This window comes from Scyliorhinus canicula, chromosome 14 (genome assembly GCF_902713615.1).
Source record: "Scyliorhinus canicula chromosome 14, sScyCan1.1, whole genome shotgun sequence".
In the NCBI taxonomy this organism is placed as follows: domain Eukaryota; kingdom Metazoa; phylum Chordata; class Chondrichthyes; order Carcharhiniformes; family Scyliorhinidae; genus Scyliorhinus; species Scyliorhinus canicula.
Window position 1 is genome coordinate 76438236 of NC_052159.1, and position 13932 is coordinate 76452167.

A 13932-nucleotide genomic window follows, 5' to 3' on the forward strand; every position below is an offset into this window, starting at 1 on the left:
GAACTCCTGCCTTCCGTGGATTACTACAGTGGCGACGAGGTAAACTACGAATTTTGCGGAGACCAGCTGCCGCACTCGGAGGGTAAGCCTTGCCATTTAAAAAATGCCGTTTTTTGGGAGGTTAGAGGCATTCGACCCGGCTATTGAGGACTGGTCCCAGTATGTGGAGAGAATGTGTTACTTCTTCCGGGCAAATGATATACTGACGGACGAAAGGCGACGGCTTATCCTGCTGTCGGCGTGCGGACCCTCCGCTTTCGCCATTATACGTAGTCTGACTTATCCCGATGCGCCGGACACGAAAACTTTCCAAGAAGTAACGGAATTGGTGAAAGAGCACTACGACCCAAAACCACCCCTCATTTTGCGTAGGGGGAAGACAGGGAGTCAGTCACGAATTTCTTGACCCGCCTGAGAAGGCTGGCGGAAAAATGTGAGTTCGGCCCGACGCTAAATGAAATGCTTCGGGACCGGTTAGTGTGTGGTATAAACGACCTCACAATACAGAAACGTCTGTTGGTGGAAATGGAGCTAGACTGCAGGCAGGCGTTACAGCTCGCACTGTCCCTAGAAAAGGCAGCAAGTGGGGCGCAGGAACTACAGGGCACGCCAATGGAGGTAGATACCTGTGAGAGGGACTACCACAACGTGTCCTGCTACCAGATAGCCGCTCTCAGGAAAAACCTGAGGAATAGAGGGAAAAAGGAAAACCCCAGAACTGCCCCCAGGTCTGCCAGGACTAAATGGAGACAGAGGGAAGTACCGGCTGAGGCTCCCCCAACAGAGAAGGACCGTTTCTGGCACCAGACAGAAACCCTAGAAGGAGGTGGCAATAGAGGAATAGCAGGTGGGGACGCAGGGAAGTACACAACCTAGACGCCCCATCCTCCTCCGAAGGGGAACAATTATATAATATTACAACGAAGAAAGCAGAGCCCATTAGGATTACCAAACGGGTGGCCGACAATAATGGAAATGGTCCACCCGCCAAAACCGAGCATTTAGGGACATTAAGGAACAGCTGTCATCCGAAAATGTCCTAGAGCATTATGACCCAAGGAAGGAGGTGGTGGTCACTTGTGATGCATCCCCATATGGGATAGGAGCCGTCTTAGCCCATAGGGGAAGGAATGGGGAAGAACAGCCAATAGCCTATGCTTCGAGGACCTTGGCGATGGCTGAGAGGAAGTACACCCAAATCGAGAAGGAAGGACTGGCGGTGATATTCGCAGTAAAAAAATTTCACCAGTATCTGTACGGGCGGAAATTCACCATAGTGTTGGACCATAAGCCGTTATTAGGGTTATTAAAAGAAGACGTCAATACCCCCGATTGCATCAGCTAGAATCCAACGCTGGGCGTTGCTACTGGCGGCATATAGATGCGTTCTGGACCACAGACCGGGAACGCGAGTAGCAAATGCAGATGCTTTGAGCAGACTTCCCCTCCTGGACACTCCACCGCAAATACCAAAAGTAGAGGAGACAGTAATGACTCTAAATTTTTGATAACCCTACCAGAAGAGGCACAAAATATTCGGTTGTGGACGCAAAAAGACCCAGTTTTAGCCAAGATGAAGCATTTACTGCTAACAGGGGAACTGGAAAGACCAGTGGAGCCCCAGATGCACCCATACTGGAGCAGAAGAGACCAAATAACCGTAGAAGACGGTATCCTATTATGGGGAGCCCGGGTAATCGTCCCAGCTCAGGGCCGTCAGGCAATCTTAACTGAGTTACATCACGGACACCCAGGGGTGTCTAAAATGAAGATGCTAGCTCGAAGCTACGTTTGGTGGCCAGGTTTGGACACAGACATAGCAGCCTTGGTACGTCGGTGCCAGGAGTGCAAACAGGGGCAAAGAGTGCCACCAGCGGCGCCATTGCACCCGTGGGAATGGCCAGGCAGACCGTGGACCCGCCTGCATATTGACCACGTCGGCCCTTTCATGGGCTCAATGTTTTTGGTGATAGTGGACGCCCACTCCAAATGGTTGGACGTCCACCGGGTAAACACGGCAAGCACACCATCGACAATTGAAAAGCTCAGGGCCTCGTTTGCAACACATGGACTTCCGGAGGTATTGGTGTCGGACAACGGAACGGCATTCACAAGTGGGGAATTTGGAAAATTCCTGAAGGAAAACTGAGTCCGTCACATCAAAACGGCCCCTTACCATCCAGCGACGAACGGCCTGGCAGAGAGAGCGGTCCAGACACTTAAAGCGGGACTCAGCCATCAGCGTCAATAGACATAAAGCTCTCCCGCTGGCTGTTTGATTACAGGACCACACCGCATTCCACAACGGGCATACCGCCAGCTGAACTCTTAATGGGAAGGCGGCTGCGAATGAGGCTGAGTCTCCTTTTCCCAAATTTAACGGGGAAAGTGGAGAAACATCAGGAGGCCCAACGCAGGGGGCATGATAATAGTCGGCAGCAGAGACATTTCCAGGTGGGGGCACCGGTTTGGGTCAAGAATTATGGGAATGGACCAATGTGGGTCAAAGGCACGGTAGAGTCCCAAACAGGGCCCATATCCTATGAGGTTTCAATAGGAGGTAAGGTGCTGAAGAAACACCTAGACCAAATAAGGGCAGCGGAACCACACCTGGAGGCAGGCGAAGCAGGACCGCCTCAAGCTGGGATAGCCCAGACGGAAGGGATACCCACACCCCAGCCCCGAGCAATTTCTCCAGATCCCGTCATCCAGTCATCAGAGTCGGAGATGGACACACTCGACGAGTCCGCCGCGACACCTCTCCCCGAGGAGGAGGAAGAACAACTTCCAAGGAGGTCGTCAAGGAAAAGACGGGCACCTATAAGGTACACCCCGCCCACTTCGGAGAACGACCCGGCGGACGACACAGAGGTGACAGACCCAGACATGAGGAGCAGGAAGAAGCTCAGAGGAATGCCAGCTGGCAGGAATTCCTCGGACCTTGGGGGAGAGGGGTGTAATGAACTCCAATTGGCTTTATTGGTTGGCCAATTGGAGTATGAGCTCCCTCAATGATAGCTCATTGAGGGGGCCCATATAATCACCTGTATAGGCTTTGTGAGAGTCTTAAGTTGACTGGACTGCTAGCAGCACTGTTTGTAGCTGCTCCTGTAATATCGTTATTGTAAATAAATATTGGTGTGGTGACGGAACTCCTGCCTCCCGTGGATTACTACAGGTTCTGTCACAACCACTTGGCTCTGGACCTCATTACAGCCGTCATCGAAATATGAATTCCAAAGAAGGGAGGGGAGAGTGACTGCCTTTGTGAAACAGTCTCTCATCCACCATGACCTGGACAACAGTCAGGCTTTGGCTGATAAGTGGCAAGTAATATTTGTGTCACATAAGTGCCAGACAGAGGTCCTCTTCAACAAGTCAGAGTCTAACCATCTCTCCATGAAATTCAATGGCATTATCATTACCAAGACCCCAAGCATCAATGTCTGGCTGTCACCATTGTATGACCAGCCATATAAATCCTGTGGATCAATAATAGGTTAGAAATTCACGGCACAATTTTCCATCTATTCACGCCAGTGGGATCCTCTGGTCCCGCTGACAGCGCACCCCCACTATGAGTTTCCCAGCAGTGTGGGGTGGATTCACTGGGAAATTCCATTGACAGTGGTGGGACCAGAAGATCCCACCACCAGCGGACCACCTCCCACCGCCAAGGAACACGCTGTGGGGAGGACAGATAATCTCACCCTAGGTATTTTGTGGTGAGTGGCTTATGCCCTGACTTATAAAATCCTCTCCATCACCTACAAAATACAAGTCAAGAGTGTGATGTAGTCATTTACCATTTGCCTGGATGGATGCAGCTGCAACAACACAGGACAAAATAGTCCACATGACCAGAAGCCCATTCACCACCTCAAACATCCATGCCCTTCACACTGGTTGAAATAGGTTTTATAGGTTGTAGGTTTTACGGTAGCAACTCACCAAGAATTCCTTCATAGCAACTTCCAACTTCTGCACTGGGAAAGAGAAGAACCGCAGGCGCATGGGAACCTTGTCACCCTCAAGTTACACACCATCCCCATTTGAATATATTTCACCACTCCTTCGTTGTTGTGGGCTCACAATCATAGGGTTCCATACCTAACAGCACTGTAGAAGAATCTTCACCAAAGGATTGCTGTAGTTCAAGAAGCTCCTCACCACTCTCTTAAGGGCAACAAGGGATGGGCAAATAAATACATGTGATGCCTGCAGCCCCATTACGTTCATCATTCCCACCACAAAGTCCAAGCTGATATAAAGTAAACATCCTCTGTAGTTCCTAGTCTCTGTTCATTAAGCAAATATTCCAGTTGGCCTTTCTCAAATCCAAAGTGGTTCACTTCACACTTTTCCTTCCTGAATTCATGTGTTATAGTTTTGCCCAGTCATTAAATTTTCAGTGTGCCTTTGTAAATTTAGGGGAGTAAGCAGTGGAATGGATTAAGGTGAGGCAACTCATGTGGAGAAAAATACTGGTGCAAGCATAATGGGCTGAATAGCCTGGTTCCAAGTCAGAACATTCTGGACCACGTTATCTTCAGATGCCAGAGGTGCCCTCCACATTGGACTTTTCAACAAACCTACTAGACAACAGAATCATAGTAATTTCCAAAGTAGCACTGCAAAGGCAAAGGCCGGGATTCTCCCCCAACCGGCGGGCGGGCCGTACCGGCGCCAAAGAGTGGCGTGAACCACTCCGGCGTCGGGCCGCCCGGACATTGTGGTATTCTCTGAACTAGGCTGGCGCTGGAGTGGCTGGCGCATGCACAGAACTGCTGGCATGATCACTGCGCACGGGATTTCTTCTCCGCGCCGGCCATGGTGAAGCTTAACAGAGGCCGGCGCGGAGGTAAAGAGTGCCCCCACGGCACAGGCCCGCCCACAGATCGGTGGGTCCCAATCGCAGGCCAGGCCACCGTGGCCCCCCCCCCCCCCCCCCGCCCCGCCCCCCTGAGGACTCCGCAGGCCGCCTTCACAGCCAGGTCCCACCGGTATGGACCTTGTGTATTTCACGCCGGAGGGACTGGCCGAAAATGGGCGGCCGCTCGGCCCATCGGGGCCTGGAGAACGCCAGGAGGCCACTGCCAACGGCCCCCCTGAACGGCGCGATGTGATCCCCGCCCCCGCTAAAAAACTGGCGTCGGAGAATTCGGCAGCCGGCGTCGGAGCGGCGGGGCGGGATTCACGCCGCCCCCCCCCCGCCGATTCTCCGACCCGGCGGGGGGTCGGAGAATCCCACCCAAAGGCTCTTTCAGAATTGGTTAAGTATAACTTTGTCTGCGGATGCTATTACCAAGAGGTAGCACTCTATATTTGGAAGAGGAAGAGAAAGGTGCTAAATTGAATGCATGGTCAAAGACTTGAGTTTTGTGGCTGCCGAGATACATTCCCATTAAAGTAATGCTTTAAAACATTTTGGGTTTTGCTTCTTTCAGGGAGCAATCTAGAAAAATAGTAGGAAAATACTAAAGTCTGTTCCACCTTTGATCTATTGTATTAATCTTTTATCAATTCTTGTGAACTTAATTTATCAGGATGGACCTTTGATTTAGGCTGGACATTAGTACTTGGCCACATACTGAAGAAAACCTGACTGTATTGTTGGGCACTTTGTTGTGAAGATTTAGCTCATGGTTTATACATTTCAGAATTTTACCCGTAGATAAATGGGTCATATCATTGAGAAACTGATAAGCAACTCTGATGTAAATGCAACACAAACTAGCCTGGGTTTATTACAATTAACAGTTAACCTGTGTTTCTGGTGCAAGGTCAAAGTCGATAGCTACAAAACCTGAACAATTAATGATCAATTTCTAAGTTTGTAATTGAGCCAGGGAGTTTGGAGAGAGGGCAGTTATGTCCATTAGCAATATAAATTATTCATATAGATTGGAGAATCAAAGAGGTATGTTGACGGTAAAATTGATTTAAATATCTGTTTGGATCATACAAAAGCATACCACATTGCTATGGAGATAATGATTCAGGATGGAGCTCTGGTCAGATAATCCATTCAGTTCAATTCAGTTTGTGTTCCAGGAGGGAAAGCAGCTGGGAAATTCTGATTAGCTTGCAGCTAAAGGAAGAAACCTATAGTGCTCCTCACAGAGCCTTGAGGCAAAAAGCACTTTGCTTGAATAGTTAGCTTGGAATAAGCTGTATAAAGCTATGGAAGCAGACTGAGAAAACAATCCTTTTTTTCTATGTTGTGGGGAGGAATACATAGAAAGATGCAATGTTGATAAAGTAGAGAACACTCACTCTACCTGGGTGCACACATGCAACTTGCTTAATGTAAAGTTTAAATCAAACATGATAAAATATAAACAATATTTTTGCCTATGTGATCAGCACGATATAAATGTTACCTGATTTCACACGTTGGGCAGAGTCAGCTCCGGAGATCCTTCTCCGGGGTTGTTCTCTTCCAATGCGTTGGCTAATAAACGATCGTTCTGTACTGGAATCTCCTCTTATTATTATGCGGAAAAGGAAAAGAGAACACAACAATATGTCCAAAGCCAGTCCAGGGAACTGAAGCGTCCACAATTGTGAGGTCTATATGGAAAATGGATGATTCAATTAGCGATAGGTTAATGGAATGATCCCAAAATAGTTGGTAATTCAAGTAGCAGCTGGAATTCTAAGGAGAATTAAAGTAAATTCTGGAGGGCTGTGGTATATCTTTTGGGTTAGTCCCAGGGAAAGTCAATGAACCATTAATATTTTCTAAAGTAAGGGAACTCTTGGATTGGGGGTGGTGGTGGTGCAAATAAAAAGTAGAACTGAGTTTATATTATAAGCTTTTGTAAGCTATGACATTAAATTAGTGGAATTTACTTTATTTCATTTCTCTTCATCTATGCAATAATGTTTGTTTTTGTTAAAAATCATGAAATGTTGTGGTAGAGTTCTGTCAAATGTCTTCTTAATATGTTCATGTCCCCTAACAGGGTTATATCAGCGTGGAGTAATTTAACTTTGGATATCAAACCTATTTTTCACCCCGATTTGCCTCTTCATCCCCTCTCTCTGACACCAATATATTTTCAGCTCCTTCTGTAATTCAATAATGCTTCCCGTTGATTTTTGCCCTTTGTGTGACATAGATTCAGGAAATGCGATTAGGAAACAAGACTTCATTGCACTTTGATCAACTGGTAACATACCCTCACCTGCACTCAATGCACCACAGACTCAGATGTTCGATAAAAGGAGTTGGCCTTTGATTTAATGCCACCCACTCATTAAACATTGCAGGTAAGATAGGTGCTCAGCTAATAAAACCTGTCAAAAGGGTATTCAGTCAGAAGGGGTATAGTGAGCCCTTGTCTGTTTTTAGAAGGGCCACTTATCTATTCTTCACTCTGAATAATTAATGATACAATACAGTAAGTGGAGAGCAGATAAACATCAGTTTCTATGTCTATCCCTCTAGAGGGATGTTTGTTAACTAGATTTTGTTTGCATGTGGAACCGTATATCATCACATTTCAGATGCTGCACAACAAAGGGAATTAATTTGCTCTTAGCATAAAGGCCTAGTTTATTGATGAAGCCTTTCTGCTTATCATTAATAACAGATACAAGTGGAGAAATGCTCTCCACAGATTGGAAACATAACATAATTAAACAAAAATCAAACAGTTATGGGCAGTAATCACTTGGATGGTCAATGTGGGTTCCATCACCTACTGAGCATGAAGCCTGGATGATAATGTACAATTTTGTAAACAGTTCTTAGTATTGAAGAAACGGCAGTTGTTGAGATCACATTGTTGTCAATGGATATGACCGTCACTTGATCTATACTGCTTTAAATTGGTGTGAGTGCCAATTACTCGGCCTTGGCAATATGCCGAGACAAGAAGGTCCAGGTGTTCAGCCATTCATGCCTGCATGGTTCCACAGAAAAATATTGTTATCTTGGATATAGCAGTGAAGCAATGGGTGAAATTTAGAGTCTGCGTTAGCTATCAGTGAGGGCAGGACGGGGGAACACTGGTGGTCCGGGATTTCTATATAGGGCGCAGACTGGCAACACTGGACGAACTGATGAGGAACTGGAAACTAGCAAATGGACAGGAATTGAGACACCTCCAAATAAAACACTTCCTCCGCAAAGAGGTAGTAGGGTACCTGGGGCCCCAGAAAACACATTACTAGAGGACCTCATAGGCACAAGCAGCGAGAAGGGGGGGGGGAAATATACGGACAGTTACTGGACAGAGCTCAAACACCACTGGGCGAGACCGGACAAAAATTGGAGGATGAACTTGGGACAGAGGTAGGGTGGACGCTGGAGTGAAGCACTGAGCAGGGCAAAATCCATCTCCTCCTGCGCAAGGCTAAGCCTAATGCAGCTCAAAGTGGTGCACAGAGCGCACCTGACCAGAACCTGAATGAGCAGGTTCTTCCTGGAGGTGGAGGACAAATGTGAGCGGTGCCAGAGGGGCCCAGCCAACCACACCCACATGTTTTGGGCTTGCCCCAAACTTGCTGGGTTCTGGACAGCCTTCTCCGAGGTAATGTCCAAGGTTGTGGGGGTGAGGGTGAAGTCATGCCCAATAGTGGCAATCTTCGGGGTATCGGAGCAGCCAGAGCTACACATGGGGAAGGGGGCCAATGCCCTTGCTTTCGCTTCCCTAATCGCACACCGGAGAATCCTGCTTGGCTGGCGATCGGCAGCACCACCCAAATCTGCAGACTGGCTCGCTGACCTCTCGGAATTTCTCCACCTGGAGAAGATTAAGTACGCCATCTGAGGGTCAGAGGAAGGCTTCCTAGATACTTGCGAGCAGTCTGTCGGCCTTTTCCTAAACCTGTTCGAGGCCAGCAATGAGAAGTAAGCTAAGAACAAAATAAAACAAGATAATGAGGAACCAAAGGACTGCGCAAACCAGGTTGGGGGGGGGGGGGGGGGGGGCATTCTGCCCAATGAATGCACTTCAAAATGCTTATAATAGACTCAGAAACGCAGGCCAGCTGACCTGTGGCTGATTGCTCACTCAATGGACTGATTTTTCTATCTCTAGCATATTCTGCGCACAAACACAGGATAGAGGATGTAGGCCAGAAATGTCTGCTCCTTCTCTTTGAAACGTTTTGGGTGGCCAAACAGGTGGACCCAGGAAGCTCCTCTTGGAACAAACATAAATGCAAGTAACAGAAGCTTGTTGTAAATGCATCTCCAATGTCAAGCCAAGGATGAACCCTGGTTCAGTGAAGTGCAGGAGGGCATACTAAAATTAAATTTCTTACCCGCTGCAGCTACAACACAGGACTACTTGCATGCCAAACAATGGAAGCAGCAAGAGATAGATTCCACAACCAAAGAATCAGATCTAAGCTCTGGAGTCCTGCCATATCCAGTTGTGAATGGTGGTGGACAATTAAGTAACGGACAGGAGGGAAAAGCTCCACAAATATCCCCATCCTCAACAATGGGGGAAAATCACATAAGTACAAATGACAAGGTTGAATCATTTGCAACCACCTTCGTCATGAAGTGCCAAGTGGATGATCCATCTCGGCCTCCTCTGACATCCCCTGCATCACAAATGCCAGTCTTCAGCCAATTTAGCCAACATAATACCCACAACCAGTGTACAGTGGCAGCAGTGTACTACATTGAAGACACACTGCAGCAACACATCAAGCCTCCTTTGAAAGCACCTTCCCAACCCACAATCTTACTAACTAGAAGGACAAGGATAGCAGATGCATGGGAGCACCACCACCTGCAGGTTCCTTTCCAAGACACACACCATCCTGATTTGGAACTGTATCGCCATTTTTTCCATTGTCACTGGATCAAAAACCTGGAACTGCCTTCCTAACAGCACTGTGAGTGTACCTACACTTGGACTGCAGCGATTCAAAAAGGCAGGTCTCTGCCACCTTCTCAAGGGCAAATAGGGCTGGGCAATAAATGTTGGCCTTGCCAGTAATGCCCATTTCCCATGAACAAATAAAACAAAGTGCCTTTAATTGGATGGAAAACCAGTTTCCATGGCAATTAAAGGTGCACCCAATGAAAATAACAGTGAGTAAATATTTTCATCCCTGGGGTAGTTTCAGGATGCAAAACAGTCCCAACTGTTTCTCAACCCTGGAAGGAGAAACCTGTCCTGTGACTCCATGTGAAGGTGAAGCCATACCTAGAAATCTCCTGTACAAGTATCAAAAGACAGTTGATTTCATAGAAGTTATAACAGAGAGAAAAAAAAAATTTGGTCCAATTAGTCCAAATTGGCATTGATCTTCCACATGAGCAATTCTAATCCCAAGTGCCAACCCTACACCCATATATCTTTATTGCTCTTTGCTTCAGCTTGCTGTCTTGCCTATTCTTAACAGTCAACATGATCTCTGTTTCAATTACTAATGATCTGCAGCCTCATCTAAGATGAGCTTGAGGTCAGGTGTAATGCCTGGATTTGGTATGTCTCTCTTGTGGGAACCATGAATTGGATTCAATTTGAATTGGTTTTGGAGCAGGCAAGGAGCTGGATTAGGGGTTTGCCTCTGTCCACACTCTGAGCTCTGGCTTTGTAACTCTGATAAAGTAATAAATAAATAAATAAATAAAACCCCTCACTCTCTCTTCTAAACTCTTGCATTTATGAACCTATTAGAATTAGTGAATAAACATGTCGCATACCTGACCTCTCTCAATGTCACAGTCCATATTGATTGAGCATGTGAACATATTAAAATAGATGGAGGGAGCTACTACTTCTGGCTCCTTCCCTCTGGCTACTAGCCTTCAACATCATCTCTGAAATACGTCAGATACTGTGGGAACCCAATAACTGTCAATTACTTCAATCGTCATTCTAGATTTTGTGCCAAATGTGTTAAAACATTTTTAGCTAAATTTGTTAATTTTGTAATATGTTCTTTGGAACTATTTGTTATAATTTTAAAGGTTTTATGTCTGATGCAACAAGCCCTGAAAGCACATTATTTCTAGTCTGTTGTCCCACAAGGCAAGAAGCCAGGGTATTTATTTTTACATTTTGGTACCTTAAACCTGAAAACAGTATGAAACTGGCATGGTAAGTTTAACTCAAGTAGCAGAGAGGCCTCACCGTGGACTGGATTTAATCCAGCGTTCACTTCTCATCTGATAGTATACACACTGTGATTTTCACAGTAACTTCCTGGAAGTCTACTTGAGACAATAAGCGATTATTATTATTGCCTTCCAGACTTGATGATGGAGGATATCTCTTGTTTTCTTGAAGTCAGCTATATGTCCCTATAGTTTTAATATTCTAGAACTGTATTTCACATTATTTTAAATCATGAAATACTTTTGATAAAAACTGCCAGCAAACGTGATGGGTGGGATTCTCCGTTTCTGCGTCTAAGTGCTGGCGCGAACGGAGAATCCGTGGGAGGTTCACGTCAGGAAAATTGGTGCGAACCCCTCACCGATTCCGGTGCCAGTGAGGGGCTAGAACCGGTGCCGATGAAACGGCCGCAGATCGCGGTGAAAATGGCTGGGTTCTGGGCCGCGCATGCACATGGCTGACGACCTGCACGGGTCATGCCGTACAACATGGTGATAGCCATGCGCGTAACCCTACCCGCCGACCGCAACTCCACAGCCCACCCCCCCCCACCCCCCACCACCCCCCAACAGTCCTCCCAGCCCAAGCAGACCCCCCCCCCCCCCCCCCCGGCAAGCGGCACGGATCCTGACCGAATGTGGCAGCACTGGGCATAATCCGCAGCCAGCACGACGGCTCAGGCCGCACAGTCTGGAACTCAGCCAATCGGGGGCAGAGGCACCAACGGCCTTGTGACAGGCCGCAGCATGCGGTTTGGAGGGGGGAGGGGGGAGAATTGCAAACTGCCGTCAAACCGGAGCTGGCCCCGATTCCGGAGTTGGAATCGATTCTCCGCTCAATTGGCGATTACGATTTCGGAGTCGGGCAAGGGAGAATCCCGCTCCATGATATTTCTATCATATTTGTGTTGTGCCTAATTGATGCACCTTTGAAAGGTCCTTTGGTTGATTACTATTTATTCTGCACTAATTAAAACTTTGCAGGAATGTCATTTCATTGTTTCTGTCCATCAATATATGGAATTTTTCAAATTTAGATGATTTGTGTCGTCAAACTGAAATTTACTCCCTGACAGTTTGCTTCCAGAAACTGGAGTGAACAAATTTCCTGTACAATAAAAATTCAAAACTGTGTGTGATGAATGTACAAAATTGTTATATATGTTTTTTTTATAATTCTGGGGCAGTAATACTTTATAAATCTTGGTTTAACATATAGGCAGGAGGTATGTCTGCAAAGGATGTAATCAAGATGTTGTAAAAGTGGGATGATAATTGATTATTTATTAATTGTTGACCTATATAGGGCTGATGGACTTTTGTTTACAGAAAGAAGACCGAGACCTCAAATTCAGCACCAAGCTTGACGTCTACAGAGCAGCGGTAGACCCCGCTTTCCCGTATGAATCAGAAACATGGACAACGTACAACAGACACCACAAATCTCTGGAGAGATATCACCAATGTTGCTTCCGAATATCCTGCAAATCCACTGGCAGGATAGGCATACAAACATATGCATCCTCTCCCAGGCCAATATCCCCAGTATCGAGGCATTGACCATGCTCGATCAGCTGCGATGGACCAGCCACATTGTCTGCAAGCTCTACTCTGAGCTCTGCAATGGCAGGCGATCACTAGGAGGAAGGAGGAAACGCTACAAGGACACTCTGAAAGCCTCCCTAAATAAATACAACACCCCCATCAACATGTGGGAATCATTTTCCTTAGAATGTGCAAACTGGAGAAGAATGAAATTTTAAAAATGAAAATCGCTTATTGTCACAAGTAGGCTTCAATGAAGTTACCGTGAAAAGCCCCTAGTCGCCACATTCCGGCGCCTGTTCGGGGAGGCTGTTACGGGAATTGAACCGTGCTGCTAACCTGTCTTGGTCTGCTTTCAAAGCCAGCGATTTAGCCCAGTGTGCTAAACAGCTAAGCATCCACGAACGTGCTAATCACTCAAATGCTGCGGGGTGGAGCACGCGGAGGCCCAGCATAAACAACGGAAGATTGGGCAGGATCCAGAGTGCCCCACCCACCCACCTCATCAAACACCAGTTGCCAAACCTGTGGCAGAATCTGCTTTTCCAGGATTGGACTATTCAGCTACCTCAGAACACACCTCTCCGGAGTGGAAACAAAACATCCTTTGCCAGTATTCTGTGTCTTAATTTCAAACCTGACCACAATCTGTGTGTTTACCATCGCTCCTTTTTGCTTGCCTTTTTCTTGAATAAACCTCTCAACTCCCTTACGTATTTACATAATCTTTGTTCCTTTTACAGTAAAAATTACTGCTCCTTCTCTTGCTTTACAGAAATGATCAGTACATCAGCTAATGATCACTCTACTACTTCCTTTGTGTTATAAATTTGCGTTAACCTCAGCTTTCTTCAATAAATATACTTGTCCACCCTTTATTTATTAATTCTCAAGAAGAAGCTAATCTGAAAAGTGAACTTGTTTGTTGCCTCTACAACTGCCGACTGAGCTTCTGTGGTTTTAGTTGGAATCATCTGCTCAACTGATCTATAGATAGTTGCAGCAGACAGATTATCTTGGTATGATTTTATATTGACTGTTATATGCTTGCAGCAGGTGCTGTGTTTGTGACTCAATTCTATTGCAAGAAAAAAAGTACCTTAAAAATGTTCAAATGAAACACAAAGTGACGATTTTGACTCAGACGACTGGTTGACAGACTGGCAGTATTGGGGGGGCCTTGCCCATTAGAGAGGGTGGTGATTTTTTATTTATTCATGGAACATAGGTGTTGCAGGCTGTGCCACCATTTATTGCTCATCCCTTATTGCCCTTGAGGGGCAGTTAAGAATCAA

At 46.5% G+C, this 13932-nt stretch overlaps 1 protein-coding gene across 4 annotated transcripts in view; it reads right to left on the reverse strand.

Annotated features, from left to right (window-relative positions):
• Nucleotides 1-13932, reverse strand: part of gab2 (GRB2-associated binding protein 2) — a 437888-nt gene that overhangs the window by 120707 nt on the left and 303249 nt on the right. The window contains exon 2 of one of the 4 annotated variants that reach the window (XM_038818923.1): nt 6384-6573. The exons of the other annotated variants lie outside the window; for them this stretch is intronic. Coding sequence (XP_038674851.1) covers nt 6384-6573 — 190 coding nt within the window. The remainder of the gene's footprint in view (nt 1-6383; nt 6574-13932) is intronic. 4 annotated transcript variants of the gene reach the window in all.